Source organism: Choristoneura fumiferana, chromosome 10, assembly GCF_025370935.1.
Source record: "Choristoneura fumiferana chromosome 10, NRCan_CFum_1, whole genome shotgun sequence".
Classification (NCBI taxonomy): domain Eukaryota; kingdom Metazoa; phylum Arthropoda; class Insecta; order Lepidoptera; family Tortricidae; genus Choristoneura; species Choristoneura fumiferana.
The window spans coordinates 9,040,672-9,061,131 of record NC_133481.1 but is presented as its reverse complement, the minus strand read 5'-3'; the positions used below and the strand labels follow the sequence as shown (position 1 = coordinate 9,061,131).

The following is a 20,460-nucleotide window of genomic DNA, read 5'->3' as shown; positions in this document are numbered from 1 at the left end:
CAACTTTCGTGATTCTCACTCATAGTCAAAATACCATATACGGGACTTATCACTCTATTTTTACACAAGTAATATTTACCTCGACGTTTCGGCAACGTTACAGTTGCCGTGGTCACGAGTAGACTGAAGTGTGGGGTGTCAAGTCTGCCTAGCAGCGCGAGTTCTTTGAACTACCCGCACTTGATCACTAATAGTACCGGCACTCGTATCACGAACTACCCGCACTTGGTCACTTTTATTAGTCACCCTATCACACCGACACACAACACTAACAACGTCCGATCGTCCCTCCGAACATTCATCCCGATGCCGACACTTATTAATAACAGGATTCCACGAAGATGAAAGCTTATACCCATCGTCCCGGTTGAAATTCTTATGCTTTTTTATTTCAACATCTTCACGTACCATTCTTGAGTAAAAATGACGTCCCGTGGACAGAATATTGGGATTGTGAAGCTCAATCCAGTGGTTTGGCCTGAGACTCAAATGCTTCGGCTATGCTTCGACTTGTTTGACCTGGGCGATTTTTAATAACTGCAATGTGTTCCTTGACCCTCTCAGCTATTGTTCTTTTCGTCTGTCCGATATAGGAACTACCACAGCTACAATCAACCCTATAAACACCCGGTGTTTGGAAGGGAACGACATCCTTGGGTGTCCTAATATGCCTCGCGACTTTGGACAAAGGCGTGTACACCACCTTGATGGAATACTTTCCTAAAACGGCTCCAACTTTGTTCGTCACTCCTTTCACATAAGGCATTATATGCAGGCTGTCTAGCAACATCAGGATATTTGGTTCTACGTTTCCTTTTGAGCTGCCATTTATTCACCACATATCCGTTACGCTTTAGTACCTCCTAAACATGTCTCAACTCGTTTTCAATAAATCCAGGGTCACACAAATCAAATGCTCTATTTTGTAATGAACTCGCAACGGATTGGAGATGTCTGGGATGGTGGTGAGACGACGCGTTCAAATATCTATCTGTGTGCGTCGGCTTCCTGTAGACGGTATGTGCCAAAGAACCATCCGCTCTCGCCATTACCTTCACATCAAGGAAAGCTAATGAATGTCCCTCTTCCAACTCATAAGTAAAACTAATCTTCGTATGAATCGAATTGAGATATGCCAGAAACTGTTCCACTTCAGGTTTCCCTCCTTTCATAACGCAGAAAACATCGTCGACGTACCGCTTCCGCACTCTAATATTCCACGCTTTTAGATCTATTAACGTCTCAAAATGTTCCATCCAGATATTGGCCATCACCGGAGCCACGGGACTACCCATAGCAACGCCATCAATCTGTAGATAGTGCTGTCCTCGATACAAAAAGTAACTCCCTTCTAAAAAATAAAAAATAAAATAAAAAATAAAAAACTACTAAAATATTACTTGTGTAAAAATAGCGTGATAAGTCCCGTATGGTATTTTGACTATAGGTATTATAGCCCGGCATGCTATTGATGGGTTGTTATTTTTACTTAAAATTCAAATTGTCATAAAAAAGTTTCCTAAGTAGATCAAGAATTCTATTGAAAATTCGATTGCAACATTTTGTCTCCATTCAGTTCAAAAACTCAGCTTTTTTGACCAATAATATAAAACTGAAATAAAATATATTTCAAAACAATACAAAATAATGCTCTAACTATTAAGTTAACCTGTTCCGGAAACTCGTTTGCTCAGAACTACTCTTACAAGTCACACAAACGTCCACAATGTAACAATACCTTTTATACGATTGAGAAGGTATTTATTAAGGCTGCCTGTTCAACTTGGCTTTCCAGATCCCTAATTAAGACGGACGGCGGTAGGCATGCCATTTGTTGCGTCGTTCACGTACACTCGGCGACATGTAAATACAGTGAAGTGCTGTAACTATTAGGAATGGAGTAAAAGTTAAGGATTATGGCGATTAGTTACGTTTTCAGCAAAGTTTTATCTAGTTAGAAAGAAATATAGTATTTCATGACTTCAACATGCTTGGTTGGACAGATTTGGATCAAAGGGCAACATAACATCAAAATAACAAAACTGTTAAGTTACAACTTACAACCTTTGAAAAGAAATACATAATACATTCCACCATCTGCCGTATTGCCAATCTCATTCCCTCTGCAATCTAGGACAATCCAAATGCAAGTAAACAATTCTGAGAAAATACACTTGCAAATTGATTCTCTATTAGTTACAAGATCAGTGATCAGCGTTTACAAATCCATTTCCTCTCGACGTACCAAAATCTTACTTAAACCCGACACCTTACCTGTTGCCCGTTCCCGAATAACATCCGAAACTACCGCCTCTGTATCATTGTTTCATCCAAGGGCTGCGCTCAATATCCATATCTGGAGACCATGCCGGCGCGTTCGCAGTGAATACAAACAAGTTCATAACACTGGCAGTAACAAGATTTTCCCCAAGACGGGACTCAAGGATAAAAACAAAGGGGGCAATTTAGGCTTCCGAGCGCGCTTGACTGATCCACAGGGTTATCCTATAGAGCAAATCCCGAACGAAATACGAGCGTTTATATCACTCTCAATCTGCTGGGACGATCTCCGAGGGTCGAGGGTCGAACTTGTAACGATACGGTGGAACAACTTTAGTTTGGCACTTTATTGAGTTAAACTTGAGTGACGTCATAGGGCTGGGGGCTTATGGAGTCAGCCGGAGTTAAAAGCTGACGGTTAGAACGCAAGGAGTAGGTAACGAGACGTTATGTCATCGCCTTAATTCCGGCAAATTGATATTGACAGCGGCCGCTCTGTACAATACGCATAGGTTTATGACTGGAAGCTATAACGGGCTACTGTGAAGCGTACACAGTTAATATTAATTTTCTCAGAAATGACCGTAAAAGTTGACATTATTCTTTACATAATGAAGGTGAAGTGCATAGTTTATGGTCAGCGAAAAATTAAAAAGTTAAAAAGATTGCAGGCGCGCTAGCTCGACAATAATGAATTAGCGCGCCTGCAATCAGTCACAATTTTTTTTAAAGTTAAAAAGGCCATGGAAATGTTGGCACAAGTCGTATACAGCCAAGTCTAATGGCCGGTATCAGATATTTTGTTGGAACTCCGGACTTTTTCTATTGGGTCTGAAACAGCTTGTGGTGTTTTCGGTGGAAAAATACACCTGCAGTTTATTTTTAATTAAAAAAAGCCGGGAAAGCATAACAAAAATATTGGAATGACATTAAATTTTATAATATATTTTGAGAAAAAGTTTATTCTATTTCAGAATTATTCACCATTTTTGAGAAAAGCTTTATATTAGTCTCGGCTGGAATAGCAATTGCTGGCTTCGTATTAGCTAAACGGACTCGCAAGCTCGTCCGCTTAATACTCATACTCAGCCAGCAATTGCCTACTTTCAGGCCACGACAATAATCTACTATTAAATGATATGCTCCGTCACCTTAATCACGCACGAAACATCTATGTGATAATTAAGAGTTTTAATTTAATTTTACCCGATAGATTATGTGCCAGTAGATTGCTTATACATACAATAAAGCAGAAAAAAATATCACAAAGATTTTTCATACCTATCTATATAAGGCCCGTGATCCCTACTGTCGTCAATTATAAATACTTATTTAAATCTTTTGCTGACCTTTAAATAGGTCAAGCTTGGGACAATTAAGCACGTTAGCAAGATAAGATAAAGTTTATTGCAGAAAATGGGTACATACAAGATGGTAGGTAAATAATACATGTTATTCACTGTGCGCTAAACAACTGTACTACGTTAAACAAGAGCAATAAGACGTAATTAATAAAGATAATAAAAAAACACGGATGAATTTTTAAAACGGAAAACTTTCAATGAACTCTTAACATTGGTCAAATTGCCAACATTCCATAAAAGCACGGATCGCGGCGGATTGATACATTGTTTTGTTAAAGTTTGCGGTTTTCGGAAATGCCAATGTTGATCAAAATTAATGATCGCCTAGGTCTGGAATCGACGGGTAATGTATAATAGATAACAGGCAGGTAATGGTAGGTAATAACTAACTTATAGTAAATAAAAATCGTGGTAGGTCATGGCAAGACTGCCATTGCTATGCCTTTCAAGCAGAGAGTCAGCAAAATTACATTTGACATCTTACCAAGCTTTACGATGCAGGAAAATATCGTACGGAAACCAGAATACACTTACGAAACACGTTTATAGCGTGATGTGCCTGAATTACTCTATCTGTACGAAGCCCGCGTGGGAACTACATCCCAAACCCGATTATTCTGAAAGGAAGCCTGTGGCCAGCAGCGGGAAGTTATACACGGAAGATGATGATGATGATGAATAGGTAATAAATGACCTCTGAAATGAAAGGTCTTTGCGTCAGCAATCGCGTCGCAATCGACTCCTCGCTAATCCCCAAGTTTCGAAGATAAAATTGGAATTAATAATCGATGTCTCCGAAACTAACGTACTGAGTGGAAAGCTAATTTTCGAAGTTTGCTGCGAAGCCAGTTTTAGAATTGGGTCAGTGTGACGCAATTCATGCTATCAGCAATAGGAACATTGTGGTGCTTTTGTTTATAACAGAAATAGAAATGGATTCATATCTTTCAATAGTAATAAAGATAGTTTTAGTTTAGAAGCTAGTTGAGTTCTCTCTCAAGGATAAGTTCACCTTTGTATTAATTCCTAATTGTATTTTTGGTTTTTTCATACAAGAGTAAAAAAAAACATACCGAGGTACATATACCTACTTGGTTTGGATAGGTATTTAACTAAATGTAAACAAACTTCCGCTGCCGGATTTGGTACTTACATTCAAGGATTTTAAACATTTTACTTATATATTTTGTAAAACAAAGTAGACTATACAGAAATAGAAATGTTTAGATAGTTTAATGGGAGAATTTCAATATTTAGACACCAATTGACGTTGTTTTGTTTACATTTAGTTAAATACCTATCCAAACCAAGTATATGTATAGTAAAATGTAGTAATAGAAAATGCAACTGGCATATATAACATATAAAAGTAAAAAGGTATAAATGTTAATGAAACAACAATATTCTTGTGTAAATCGAACGCATTATACATTTATATTTATAAAGAGATAAAATTCCACATCTTGTAAATACGTAGACATTTTCATACAAATTTTACACAGTAAAACACATAAGTAAACATTTAGTCTCTATGCAAACGGATGGTGTTTGATGCTATTTGGAGATGAAAATACAAAGCAAAATGTTCGGACTTGTAAAAATTATGGCACACAAGTTTTGTATTATTATAAGCGTTTATGAAAACCTAAGATAAGAATGTTTCAAGCGCTCTGTGGTTATACTAGCCAGTATGATTGACGTATTGTTATATGAAATGTATATTAATATTTATATCGACCGTATCTCTTATTGTCATAACAACTAAAAATAGATACTGTCACGATACTGCCCTGAGAACACATTGGGAAATTTCGCTGTGCTTGTCAGCGCTTGGGCTGGTGTATACAGGGTGAAACAATGAGCGTGAATCAAAATAAGTGTTTCATGCTGAGTTGCCATGCATTAATCCATTTGTTGAAAATAGTCTAAAAAATTTGCGGTTTCCATACATTGTTCAAATTAAATCACGAAATCAATGTATGGAGACCGAAAAATTTTTCATACTGCTTTTCTTGTCATTATTTATGTAATGTTCATTGTTACTTTTCCATTAATGCAAAAATTTTGATTGACGATTAATGCAATATTTCAGCATCTGAGTATGTGACACTAATTTTGATTGACGCTCAATATTTCAATCTGTATATAGGATGAGCACGCATCATGAATTGCACGCATCATGAATTGATCAGGATCCGGGTTAAATTACAATTAAATAAAATTGACATTCATTGTACAATATCGTAGTCACTTCGTTTTAAAATATAAGTAGATTTTTTTGATATGACCTTTCATCAATTTAATTGAACTGGAGAAATTTGCTTGAAGTAAAATTACCGAATGCATAGGATCGTTCATAGATAACACACAAACTTATCACTTTGTAACCTACGCTCACTTTGATTAGAATTTGTTCGATTTACAAAACTTAACATTAACTTTTAAGCGTATCTTGAATCATAAAACCGTTCTTTAAACGACGCGTATTGTGATTCTATGATGATGCTTAAATTTACTAAAGTATTTCGTTTTAAATTTAATTGAAACAAGAAGGCATAAATATAACAAGGATTGTGTAACAAATTTTTTTCTTATTTCGTAATACCTCAAACAGGCAGGTCTGTAAAAGTAAGATACGAGTAAGTATAACGTAAAATAAACTTAAACAAAATTTTCAAAATTAAAAATGTAATCAAAATAGGAAATATTTTATTTAGGCCATCAAACAGAATATCACGGTAGTTACTCATACCTAAATGTGATTTATGGCCATTAAATATATAACTGAACATTTTTCTAGATAGATGTTAAAAATAATATACGCTTTGTGCATTTTAGCGTTTCAAATTTTACTTAGTCGTAATAATTATTGTGCGCCAATAGTATATTTATCAATTTGAGGTCTTCATTCAAAAATATATGGCGACCTCAAAATGTATATTGATATAAGACTGCACGGTTAAAGGTGAGTTAAAGCTTGGCTAAAATATGACACATAATTGACAGGTATCCAAGTCATGGCAGTCACACTAAAAGCACACTAAAAAGTAGTATAGGTCTACCAGTACACTTTACCCTCCATATGATTTTTTTCGGCTATTAGCTTTATATTTTTTAACTTATGTGATGCGAAAAGTACTTGTTTACTTTAAGTAAAAAAAGTCGCATGGCTATTAGGTACACTATTATATTCCCGAAAAACCGTTTTTTATCTTTGCATATGATAGAAAACGCGTTTATTTCTAGAAACAGTAATTCATTACGATATCGCAAAATGCATTTGCATTTTTGTAGCCCTCATCCCACCGTACGACCTAGTCGCAACTAGCAGGATAATAGAGGTAGCTAGTGTACAGTGGTACAAAATCAATAGACATATGGTAGCTTAATTTAATTTTACCCATCTGTAATAGCTTCACACTGTTGTAATTATTATACAATTATCTAACTTACGTTATGCTTAATATGTATAAAAAGAGTGTATAGCAATAAGGAAGACATCGATAGCCTGCATGAATTTCTTCACAAATATAGAAATACATTAATAAATGATTAATTTCATATCTTACGCACAGTGTCTTCTACGTATTCGACCCAATTTTCAACGAGATGAGTACAAGATACGGGGTAGACTGACCAAAACTTAATAAAAAAATATTTCAAGGGTAAGTAAAATATTATACAACTGGCTGTGCCCGCGACTTCATCACGTGGACTTAGATTTATCTTAGTCAGTTATTGTTTTGACTGCCTCGAAGTGTTCAAAAGATACCTGCCATATTCATAGTTTCCGAATTAAATAGCTGTGATTGTGGACTTATCCCGATTAGTTTATCTAAACGCACCGGGTGGCCTTTCTGCGACTTATCCTATTTTGCTTTTCTACCGCACGCTTTTCAACGGGTTTATTGTTACCTATCGTCAATAACGGACAGGAGGCTCCCCTCTTGACACAAGCCAAGAAGGTAGGGCCAGAATTCGGCGATCTGTGGGACGTGCATAAAGTGGCTGTCGTGTGTTGAGTTGTCAGCGCGGTCAAAAATAACGCGCGCGGAGTAGTCGATGTAGCCGTCCAGGTTTTTCCAAAAGAAAATTTTGCGCGTATATTTTGTGGTGAATGATCTCGATACATGCTATGAGAGAGCCCTGACTAAGGTGATACGAGGTCCTTTACGATGCCTGAATAAAGCACCGTCTGAACACAAAGTCTGAGTAATTACCTATCGATGCTGGTCTCTTATACTTTATAGAGATGTCCTGTATTTTCCCTGTTTTCGCCGATAATCTCTTTTGAGAGGGCCAAGAGAACCAGGCGATTTGCTTAACCATAGTAATGTGAGGTCAACTCACGTTGGTTATGTATTTAATTTTCACCAGCCGGAAGACGTCCACTGCTGAACAAAAGCGTCCCGGCCTGCCAACGCTTCGTCTTCCGGTGCCACTTCAACTTGCATATTTCGGTGTAGTTATGTATTTATATCCCTACCTTATATTTTTATACTTGTGTATTTAGTAAAGTTTAATATGCCCAGTTAACCAAATTCAAGAAAACTACAATTTCAACCACATTTCCGGACAACCATGACATCGGGGCTTTCAAAGCCGGTGTCGGACCAATGACTGTCCTTGAGTAGTTTAGTAGTAGTACCTACTCGTGGGCAGAGGTGATCATTTCCCATCAGATGACCCGCTGGTACGTTTCCCTCCCTTTAATAATAAAAATAAACCTTATTATGGGTACTATCGCGCTTATAATACATATTTACCACTGTAACAGTTTTTCGCAAATATTTTGAATGTAGGTACCTTGTAGGTACAGCACAGAATTCGGCCAGTTACAGTTTTTTATATGTATACCCTGAAATCAATCAAATTCTTAAATCAAATTCTGATACGAACCAGGATGGGAAGCGCTTCTCTCCGTGTCCCTACCCTAACTAACTCACATGAGCATGTCCAACTTAAGTTGAACCGTTCTTCTAAAACTGTTCGATAAAGTAATATTAATTCAAAGCAACGACAACACATCAGTGAAAACCGCATTCTTCTACGGGTTCTAAGATTAGCGTGAACGAATACACAGACAAACAGACAATTCTAAAAATCATTGTTTTGGGTTCCATTAAACTAGTAAATAGTGACAGTTTTTTGAAATATTTTCAATGTACCGACATCGACTTGTTACAGATTTATTATATGTACAGATAAAATAAATAAGTACATAATTGTTTAAATTAAAGCCTAGAATCTAAATTGACGAGTTCGATGTAGTTATTAAATGGTAAAATCTAAAAAAGTGCGGTTTTGTTAACTGTCTATAATTATTATAAATGGGTGTAGCTACATCTCATTGAACAGTGGGTCGTCACAAAATAATCGTACCTATTATGGTATTTTAATTTAACGCTTTTATAAGCCACTATAAAGGTAATTTGGGGTCAAATTCTCGTTAGATTTTTGAATAAATCCCATAGGCTTGGAAGCAAACATAAGGATGTATACATAATGTAAAATAATACAGGAGAACAAACAAACTAATTTCAGAATATTCCCGAGTACAAAAATCATTTTTATTTTCAGGAAGCCTTTTTAATTAAAATAACGATTAACTGTATATATATCTTACTTCCTTAACTCTCGTTTAACTTTGTGTACAAACAAACACAAACTTTGATCTTTACTCTGCGTAACCGATATAGGTACTCCGTGCTTTACCTTAATTTGGAGACACGATAATGACATATCAGATCTGTAAATAAACCCTTTCTCGTCTCGTGTTGCCGAAGTGTTAGCCATTACTAGTTTTAATAATAATTTCATTTCGAAATTGTCACTCCACAACACGTATAAATTTGTTACAAATACTCACTCCAAGTCATGATATGTTTTTGTTACACGATTGCTCCTAGATCTTCCTAAAATAGCTATACTGATATAATTTAAAATTGAAATAATTTTGTGAATTATATTTGATAACGAATTATAATTTAAAAATACATTTTTTACATAGTTCTACATATTTTGGTTATAAAGATAACAGCAAACATCAATATAACACTAAATTATTTATATTTATTTTGATCCGATCAACTTTTAGTGTAACTATAGCTGTTTTAATTCAAAATAATTCCCGCAGAATATTTTAGAATAAAAGGAGCGAGTAGGTTTTGCATCAAAATCATCAGTTTTTTTAATGAATTTATATTATTGTGTTGCGTTTTGCACAGTGAGAATTTAAATTAGACATTTATAATTTGAAATCCTTCTGGATCAACTTTAAAAGATTTTTCTGAAACTACATACTTACTCAATGTTGAAATACATCTTTTGATGTCATAATTATATCCGTTATATTTATTACTAAAATGGCTTTGGCCACAATACTATTCTAGAAGGTAAGTAAGGGCAATATTTTAGGGACTTCCTAGCTTCGGGGTAGGGCTGTTCAGGTCATTTATAAATCCCTAACGTCCTAATTCAGTCTCATAATTGCATACATAAGTGAAAATGTAAATTTACAAAAGAGGTAAAGAAGCATCTCGTTTAGTAGGTAGTCTCATTCATCGGCGTTAATCGGAGGCATTAGTCACCTATTTAGCTCTAAAGCATCATAAAACATCTTAATGATATTTGATTTTAGGTAATTATGTAGCAGATTATTCGATTTCTTTAATAATTATACTCCCCGACGTAAAATAGAGGGGTATTATTATTTTAATGTATAAGTCAGTCAGTCCGAGTCAGTCAGTTCAAAACTCAACCATAGGCCGTATTGCCTTAACGTTTCTGCCGCTCGCGATCGCAAACAAATGACAAATCTCGCATACAAAACTGTCATTTGATTGCGATCGCGATCAGAAACGTTAGGCAATACGGCTTCTGGTTTTGTTGTTTCAAAAAAGTTTTTTTTAAAATTGTGAATCGAATTGTGTCTGTTTCATTCTAAACGTGCGACGTACATATCTGTCTGTATATGGCAATGTAGTTCCTAAATAAATGGACCAATCTGAAGCGTTTTTTTTTAAAAGCTTGTCCTTAGGTAAGTTTAATTTCAATTGGTTTAGGCATTTTTGAGATATAGGACTATGTCAAAAAAAATGTCAGGGGACTTTTATATCACATTTTCTTTTCAAAAAATTATATCACGTCCCGAAATCTTTTTTCCCATATCTATAGTTATTATATATTATTATCTTTATTCAACTTACTTGATTTGCTGTGATGTGAATTAAATATTAAGCTCAATTTAGGTTTTAACTAGAATACGATACGTATTCATTTCACAACACGTTTTGGTAATAATTAATAAATAACATGCTGTTTAAAAATAACTTATATGTCATTCTACATCTTTTGTATGTGACTTTTTAAAAACTGTACCAATTCATCACAGGACTTCAAACGAAATGAGGATCTAGCCGTAAATGATTGTTCGTCGATCGAAAACAAATACTATACCCTTAGTCAAACATTCAATTCCTACAACAGATTTATACCTATGTATTATTCTAGTGATGGAGAGTTAAAATTAAGGGTACATCAACACCAGTAACATGAATACGAGTAGTATAAGGGCGGCTTCGTATCGGCTCGACGCGTTCTCGGGGCTCAGGATCATTCTAGGTAGTTGCGTCGGCGCAGGCTCCACCCGGACGATCACTGTAAAATAAGTATAATTAACAAAAAAAATATTGTCAGATTCTTTTTCTATACACACTGACCTCGCACATTTTTTAGTAACACCATAGTTTACGATAAAAAAAAGACCTGAGACACCGACTTATCAATCAACGTTATAACAAATAAAACTTTGGACGTAGAAAGCTGTGTGTTTTCTCAGATGTTGTTTTAAAGCTAACAACTAGAAATCAAGAAACACGTATTCTGGTAAATCTGCCAAAATTCATATTAAATATAAATACATCGAATTACTTTCATCCTAGTAATACTCAAACTCCTTACCCTAACTCCTAGTAGTTGCAATGGACAGCCAAACAGACATATTAAATAATACATGTCTGTATTACATAGGTACAAGTGTAACGTTTAAGTAGTTGTACGATTGTATATATCGTTAAACCATATACATAAAAAGAAAATAAGTAAATTAAGACTAACAGCGGGCGATCTCATCGCTAATTAACCAAAAAAAAAATATAGCAAAAAATTGAACCGACTACAATAAACCATGAAAATATTTTTCGACCACTCTGAAGTCGGTGCCCCAGCACGAGCCAGCAGGAGTGGTTGAAGCCCAATATATATGTAGGTGAGGTAGACGACTAGGTATAGGTTACTCCTGCTGTTAGGTACTCCTGCTGGCTCGTGCTGAGGCACCGACTTCAGAGTGGTAGAAAAATATTTTCATGGTTTTTTGTAGTCGGTTAAATTTTTTGTTATAATTTTTTTTTCTTACGTTACAGAGACGTTCATTAGTGAGGAGTCCTGGTGCTTCATCACCCGTTCCATTTCACCATACGCATTACGATGAGCTTAAATTGCTTAGCAACTATGTTAGAGTAATTGAAATTCAACCCGTGAAGTACTTGCTATTGGGTTGTCGCTCCGTTGGACAAATGTGGTCGTCTCGTCATCATCAGTTCCACTTCACCAAATGATGATTTTCAAGAGCACATGCACGAGTTACTACTAAATATATCGAAATTATCATAGGTGCCCCCACAATACCTATTTGAATAGTTCCCTCGATTTCCTTAGGATCCAATTATCAGATCCTAATTTGGTGCTTATGGGACCTACTTGAAAGCATTCCTAGACGAACGAAAAAAATCTCTTTCGAAGGGGTTCATAAATTAGGGAGTCCTGAGATAACAAACATAAAAAAAATACAACCGAATTGATAACCTCCTCCTTTTTTTGAAGTCTGTTAAAAACAATGCGCTTTTGTTAACATCTTGTTTTGCTGGTTGCAGAAACATCGTTACGACTGCTAGCAAAATTGACTTGGCATTATTTTATGCAAAGCACTCGACTTATTACTCAGTAAAACAGAATAAAACTTTTGCGTTTTATATACGTGTCCTCTATAACGAGTCGTGATGAGCAGCTACCCGACAAACATATTTCGATTAACAGTAGTAACAGAAATGAAAACGCTATAAAAAAGTTAATAAGTTCCTGGTCCATTATTCTGCTATATTACAGATCCCTGTTTTATTGTAATCCAGTCAAGGGAACTGGCACCGAGATACGGTAAACGCAATCTTGGAATTGGAGTCAGAGAGCTTCTTTCCCAGTTATGTGTGTTTCCATGAGATCTTGATCCGTTTGGACATTGATATCCTCTAATACTGTTTCGGATAATAATGCCGATATAATCTTAATACCAAACGAATGTATTACTTGCACTATGGTTATTTTTCGTGGATATTTTTCCTTATCATATTTCCGAGCAGTTTATCACAAAATTATTATTGATAGGTACGCTTAAAACGTCGTGGCCATAAAACGGAGAAAAATTATCAATAAAAGTACTCTTAACTTGGTTTTTTGTTTCTGCCCAATTTGGTGTTTACATCAGTTCTTGACAAAAAGTTGTTAAATGGCTGTTTAATAAATTTGGTAAAGATACAAATTTTACTTCATCCTCTTATCATTTACTGGAGTTTTGGGTACAGCTTTAAGGTAATCAGCTCTTCTCCTTATTGTTACCCTACAAATAGAAATTAAAAGTAAATACGACTACCAATTATGTTTTTTACGTAACTTTTTCTTTCGTTAAGTTTTTTTTTGTTTTGCGTACTCATTGATTCTTTTTACTAACAATCATTCATACTTTTCAATAAAATCAGATGGGTTAAACATAAAGGTTTCTTCAAAAATATCCCATTTGACAAACCTTCATGTTGGGTTTACCGCTTATAGACCAAACAAGTGACTGTTACAATTGGCTATTGAACTGACCAGAAATGGTGTAATTCTGCACATCAGCGAACCCCTCGGCGACGCTGGCATAGCTCGGAATGGTGCTCAAGCAAGTGACGTCCACGGTTTGGTTGGGCGTGAGCTCCAGCGCCGGCAGCGGGAAGTGGAGCGACGAGCTGGTGATGGCCAGGGGCATGCCGTGGTGGTGCCGGTGTGCCATCGTGCCATGGGGGATGGTCAACTTCTCGTCTACCTGTGATTTATTCAGATGACATGACAAACCATCAAATGACAGTTTTTGTATGCGAAAACTGGCATTGGATTGTGATCGCGAGTGTCAGAAACGTTACGTAATAGATCCTCAGGTAGTAACAGGATGAGCGGCCTCATCAAGAGATGCAACAATGGACAAAAATATGCTGAGATAAGAAAATAACATTAATAAAACTTGTTGTAAGGAACTCTCTGTTAGGCTTAGATGGACGATTGCTTGTAAGTATATTATTATTATAATGTGGTGGACTAGTTAGTTTTGTTCTGGTTTGCGGGGAAAGGTAAAGTTTTTGAATTAAATGCTATCTTTTGTATAGTGTTTAACTGTTAATGAGCAACTAACCAAAACTTATTAATTTAAATTATGAAAATCCATAAAATGCATACTCTTGGTACCTATTGCAGACTAATTGGTAAGTATTTTTTACAACTTATCTTATATTGCATCGGGAGTATACTACATCACTGTAATTATTATTTGTTATATCTATATATTTCTAATTTGCTTTGTTTTGATAGCTTAAATAGTAAAAAAAATGTGACATGTGAAAGAGCCCTTTGCGGCCTGCTTATAGAATAAACAATTTGATTTGGTTAAAAAAATAATGAATCATATAAATTGTGGGCTTGCACTAGGACGCCCTGGACAGAGTGGCGGAAATTTTATAGATGAAAACCTCAATGCTTAATCATTTGATTCAGTTCTGTGTTTAAGGAACCGAATCAGCGAGTATGCCATATGCCCGGCTTGGGGCCGTATCTATAATTCTGTCGGCAACAGTCTACGATGTACGATAAAATCGAACAGTACCCGGGACGCGGACGCTGAGCGAGCCAGCTAACTAGACCGGCCGGCTGCACAAATTGCATATGCCCGTAATGCCATTTTACTCGCTTACCCGGAACTGAGGGCTCTGTGCCTCTGTCAGTTTTTACCAGTAAAACGTTCGAGATTGTTAAAACATTATTGCTGCGAGGATCTTGTAATCTTCGTGCGAGTTATCGGCTGTAATACAAAACTATCATATCCTGAAAGATTTACAATGAGCTGAACTTTAAAGTAACAATATAAACTTTAGTAGCAACTACGTACTTGGGTTAAAACTATTTATTCATTAAAAAGCAAACCATTTAGTTTCGACAGTTGCAAAACAAAAAGTTTTAAAAGTTGAGGTTTCTTCCCCTTTGTCTCCAGTGACACAGAATGGATTCAAGTCGAGTCCTATTTAAACTTCTGGGGGTTTTTAAAACTTTACCTTAGCATTATTTATAAACCAGGTGAGGTGCGGCGCGGGGTGCGCCGGCGCGCTCTGGCATGTCGCGTCCATGAAGTCGTTTGGAGAGAAGCGCTTGTTTTTAATCTTTATCTTCGGGCGGTGTTTCTGTCGCACTGTAATAATTGAAGAATTTATTTACGAATTCAGAGCAGGAACAGAGTCGTCCTGAATAATATAACTCCAGGGGTCACGGCGTACATGGTTCAGAGTTATGATAAATTAATTAAGTGACCTAAATGATTCGCTGAGCCTTCATATTCTCTTATTCCTGGAGCTTTATTTTTTTGGCTGAATTAAGTATGATCATACTGAATTTGACCTTATCTACTGAATAGAGTTTAAAATTTATACCATATTCAACACATAAAACTTACCAATAATATTTAGCTCATGCAGCTTAGAAACTTTCGAGTACAAAGGAGTCTCCAAAGCGATCTCGCAAGCATACGATCCGGAAGCGGGGAAGTCTAGTTTTTCTAAAGTTACTGTACTGGGCGATACCGTTGCTAACTGAAATTTAAATTATATGCTGTAGATAAATGCAGAGTTTGGTTTAGACCAAACAGACAGGCGCGTAGATTTATTAAAGGTTAAGCAAGCAAACGTTAAAGGTTTAGATTTGTAAAAATGAAGACAGCCAGCATATGACAATTCATAATATATTTCAGAATGAGATGACCGGTACTTAAAAGAAATAAAACAAAATGTTGATGTAGAAAATGAACATACATACATCCGATTTTGATTTTAACAAGATTTTAATTATCTTCACATGATTTCGTGAAAATTTTATAAACCTTTGTTGCTGAAATTTGGTAAACTTTTGGGGAAGTATACCTATCTATTGTTTAAATGTTTATAGAATAATTAAATGGTTGGGTTTCCTATATAACTTATAGTTAGAACCTGCAATACATTAATAAACTGCAAGTGTGTATAAAATATTAACAAAGAAGGTACAAGTATAACGATCGGGTAAATTTAAAATTACTAAGAATTGAAGTTACCAAAATATTTAATGGAAGGATTTTTTGAACTTACGTATAACAAGATATTGTTACAAGAAGCTGTATTGTATAATGGAAGGTATTTGTACAATCCCAGTTTCGGTTCCCGAAACATGAGCTTGGTAGTAAAGTAAAGGGTCCTTAAAACTAATTGGCGATCAAATGGCGATTGTATTGTTTTATTTCTAATATTAGAGGTAACAGTAACGAACAACCCTCTATATTATGATACTCCAAAAACAGATCATACAAACGATTTTGGTAATTAAAGGTTTACGAAGTAGAATTTTAAAAATATACACTATAATTAAATCTACTTGGTATTTCGCTTGTATTGCAAAATGCGTGGTTATAAGTAGACCAAAGAAGAGGATATTACTGCTGACGTCTAACCGTACGAGCTTTTTAAGGTACCTACTCGCACTTGATCATGTTAAATAATGAGGGAAATTCGTGAAAGTTTTAAACTATTCATGGCTATAGTGATTGTTATTCTACCTTAAAACAAACTGCTTGACCAACATTCTACTTACATCAACAGTAGCTCCAGTAATGTTGTAGATCTCGTATGGTGGGTCCCTATTCCTGATATACCTCATTAAGTTCCGTCCGTCTTTGTAGAACACCACCTAAAACAATTACGTTTTTTTACAAGGTTTTATTTAACTTGCAATGTTTGTATGTCTATTATCTATCCAGACGACCAGATGACCTAGTGGTTAGAGAACCTTACTACGAAGCTTGAGGTCCCGGGTTCGATTCCCGTGTCGGGGCAGATATATGTATGAGAAATACGAATGTTTGTTCTCGGGTCTTGGGTGTTTACTATGTATTTAAGTATGTATCTATCTATATAATTACATTTATCCGTTGCTTAGTACCCATAACACAAGCTTTGCTAAGCTTACTTTGGGACTAGGTCAATTGGTGTGAATTGTCCCGTGATATTTATTATATTGACCTGCACTTACTACTTACATATGTGCGGGTCAAACTTTACGAGTTAAATTTGATCCACTTCCAGTGGTCAAATAGATTTGAAATTTGGCATAATTATGGAAATCTGGTGACAATGCAATAATCAGACAGTGACATCCTGATAGTCCGGCCAGGATCGTCTCCTTAGGACGCGACGGAACTCCTCAACGGTTAATGTCATATTGATTTGAAATTTGGTAAGAAAATGTGGTTTGGACAACAATCAACAAAAAGTACAGTCAGGACAAAATAATGTTTTAAAAATTAAATTCTTAACAAAAACTTATTAGCTTTTTACGAAAGTATTAGCAACAACTACACTTATTTTCCTACCCTTATTCGTATTTGAGACGTATATTGTATTTGTAGTAATAGTAGTATCCAGTACAGTCGACCACATCCGGCAATTTATGCCAGTTTCAAATGGTTCCGGCCAACTGACGTTCGTCCCAGAGTTTGTATCTAAGTACGTATGATACTAGGTCATATCCGGTGAAACAGTTTATTTTTCCCTGACGCCTTCCTTCATACCTACATAAATCGAGATAATTCAAGTCTCAATTACTGCTAGGATTTTCTATGATGAATTAATTTGTCGAGTTAAATTTTTTAAATACCTTTGTATTTAAAAACACATTCCTTTGCATTTCAATTTCTTTGTATTTTCATATGTATTTTCCTTTAAATCATAGGTCATTGTAATAGCGTAGATGGCAGTAGGTAGTTATAGTCTTATGTTTTGAATTAAAACATCTGTAACTACAATATTCCTCAGAATGGACATTAATTTTATTATGTGGCCTAAGCAATATTACCTAGTGAGATATTGTTTTAATGTGTTACATTCACATTAGTAAAAGGGGCAAATCATTTCTACGCTGATCTTACCAAACTGAAAGCCGGAATTTCTTGAAATGAAAATTCAAGGCGTTTTAAAAGCACTAATTCAAAATCCTTTCCAAGTATTTAACCAATGGATGTCCAAGTATACAGCAAGCGATGACTCGGGCTTAATCGAATCGCAATTGGTTTGATGGCATACCCTATCCAAAGCTTCCATTCTCCGCCATTCGGCTGTTACAACAATACTGTGCAGCTATCTGACTTAATCAAGCTATAGCTTATATGTTATTATTGATCTTTACATATCTATAATATCTCAGTATCTTTTACGTGTGTGAATAACCTAGTTAACCAACTTATAAACTTAATAACTTCCGACATTGTCATATTAACTTGTAATAGCGTAGATGGCAGTTTAGCCCTAGGTACCACGGTCGCTACCACCAAGCAGGTTATTTTCACTTATAAACTAACGAATCACTAATAGAGCTAAAACATGGATATACCTATTATTCATGACCAAATCCATGTTGATTTAAACCATGTCGAAAATCGTAAAATTCATGGTAAAGTTGTCACGACTTGAATACACATAATAACGACATACAATTTTCAAAACGACGTTTCAAGGAAAAAATAAAACGTAGGTATAGGTTGTACAATTAAAAAAAACAATTACGAAATTTATAAAAGGAACTCTCTGAAAGTAGGTATACGTACTTCCAGAGAGTTCCTTTTATAAATTTTGTATTTTTTTTCTTTTTTTTTGTGAGTGCCGTTACAGAAAGTTTCACGGGTTCCATAAACTTTCATGTAAATAATGTTTGTTTGGATACATCTTCGTTCCACCTCGCTTATATTGAAGCGTCCTTAGACATTGCACTAACACAGTTTTTTAGCATAGCTAAATCAGTGAAACAAACTCGGTAAATGCATGAATGGGTTAGGGGCTGCAAGCTTGTAACATCGAGAATATTCCAACCACGTGTCGGCTGATTGAGCCAATTGTAGTGCAAATACGAGCCGTGTTCTATATCGCAATAAAATTAGTGCATTTGGTAAAAATCAATAGGTTACAATACTATCCCACTAAAAACATAAGTGTTAAAAACAAGATAATTTTTTCTGTAACACACAAAGAAGTGCTATCTAAAACAATGCCCAATAGCCATTGCAAAATAGCCAAGCTAAATATGTACCTATGTATGCGAACTCACATGAAATATTTTTAGTGGATTGATTTCACTGTCAAACTTGACACTTTTTTCAGATACCACTGCCAAGTTTTCTTAAAAGTCAACCAGGCGATTTGGGCTATCTTCTTCAAAAAATTAAACGAGTTTGGCTGAGTTTCTCAAAATTGGTTATAGTTTAGAGGGGTGGAAACCGTCATCGTCATTTCTATAAAAAGCAGTGACTGCTCAATACTTCTTGCAAAGCCTTCATTAATTACCTACAGTTTTTCCCATCTCTATTTGGCAATGATGCGTTTTCCTAGGGCATTAATGTTTAATGCAAACCGTCAATGACATTGGGTTCGACCGAAAATATCCGAATACCGCCAGATATTTTAATAAAAAATGGCGGAGGTGGAGCAAAGCCTTCGATCAAAGCGTCCGGGTTATCAGGCACTCTGTGTAAGCACTTTACTTTGAGATTTTTATGCGGAGAGTGCCCCATAGTGAGAAGCGCTAGGAATGTCCTTGGTGTTAGCTATTGAATTTTTAAACTACTATGAATTTTTAATTTTATTTTACGAAATTCTATCAAGGTTTTCGTATTAACAATATAAAAATATCTACCTACTTGCTGGTTTGGCATTGATTAAATGTAAATAATGAGAAAGTAGTAATAACAAAAAAAAACTAGCCAAGTGTGAGTCGGACTCGCGCACTAAATCTCAAAAATCAATTGACCACCTGATTAGGTTCAGTTCGTTGTTAGGTAAAGTTGGTATAGTCAAGGAATTTAATTCATGGGCCACCATGGAACCTTGTCAAATGAAAAGTCATTACGACTTTCCTTGTTAATTAATGCGACATCTCACTATGACGTTTACTGTGTAATGGTTCCATGGTGGCCAATGAGTTAAACTCCTTGACCGTACTATCTATATATTAAAGTCATTGACAGAAAAATTACAAAGTTTTTTTTTGGGTAAGACTGACTTACGCTTGACCGGTTTTTATTATTTGTTGATAGGTATGTTGCAGTAAATTTATTTATCTCTATCAGCATACTGAGTTCTAGGTTCGCATGTTTAAACAATATATAGGTAGAGATACATATGTACAATGAAAACAAAATTATACGTTTCATGTGAGAGGACACCATTAATTTTTTATTTAATTTAATTTTTATTATTTGTTATTGTAGCAGCAATACTAATACACCGAGTACTGCCTTTTCGCAACGTAACGTTTGGCAACCTGTTTCATTTCGCAAACTCTAAAACTGTAAATATTTCAGGATTTTTTTAGGGCCATCGTGTAGAACCCTTTAGGTTACGTTAGGTTAGTTTTATAAAAATCCTGAAATATTTACAGTTTCAGA

The 20,460-nt window shown here is 35.4% G+C and overlaps 1 protein-coding gene across 1 annotated transcript in view; it reads right to left on the bottom strand.

Moving 5' to 3' along the window:
- Nucleotides 1–10,558: 10,558 nt before the first annotated feature.
- The window catches only part of LOC141432044 (uncharacterized), a 58,109-nt gene continuing 48,207 nt past the window's right edge, over nt 10,559–20,460 (bottom strand). The window contains exons 4-8 of the mRNA XM_074093411.1: nt 16,620–16,715; nt 15,454–15,589; nt 15,059–15,192; nt 13,569–13,782; nt 10,559–11,303 (exon numbers count right to left, since the gene is read on the bottom strand). Of these exons, the coding sequence (XP_073949512.1) occupies nt 11,173–11,303; nt 13,569–13,782; nt 15,059–15,192; nt 15,454–15,589; nt 16,620–16,715 (711 nt within the window). The 3' untranslated portion in view covers nt 10,559–11,172. The remainder of the gene's footprint in view (nt 11,304–13,568; nt 13,783–15,058; nt 15,193–15,453; nt 15,590–16,619; nt 16,716–20,460) is intronic.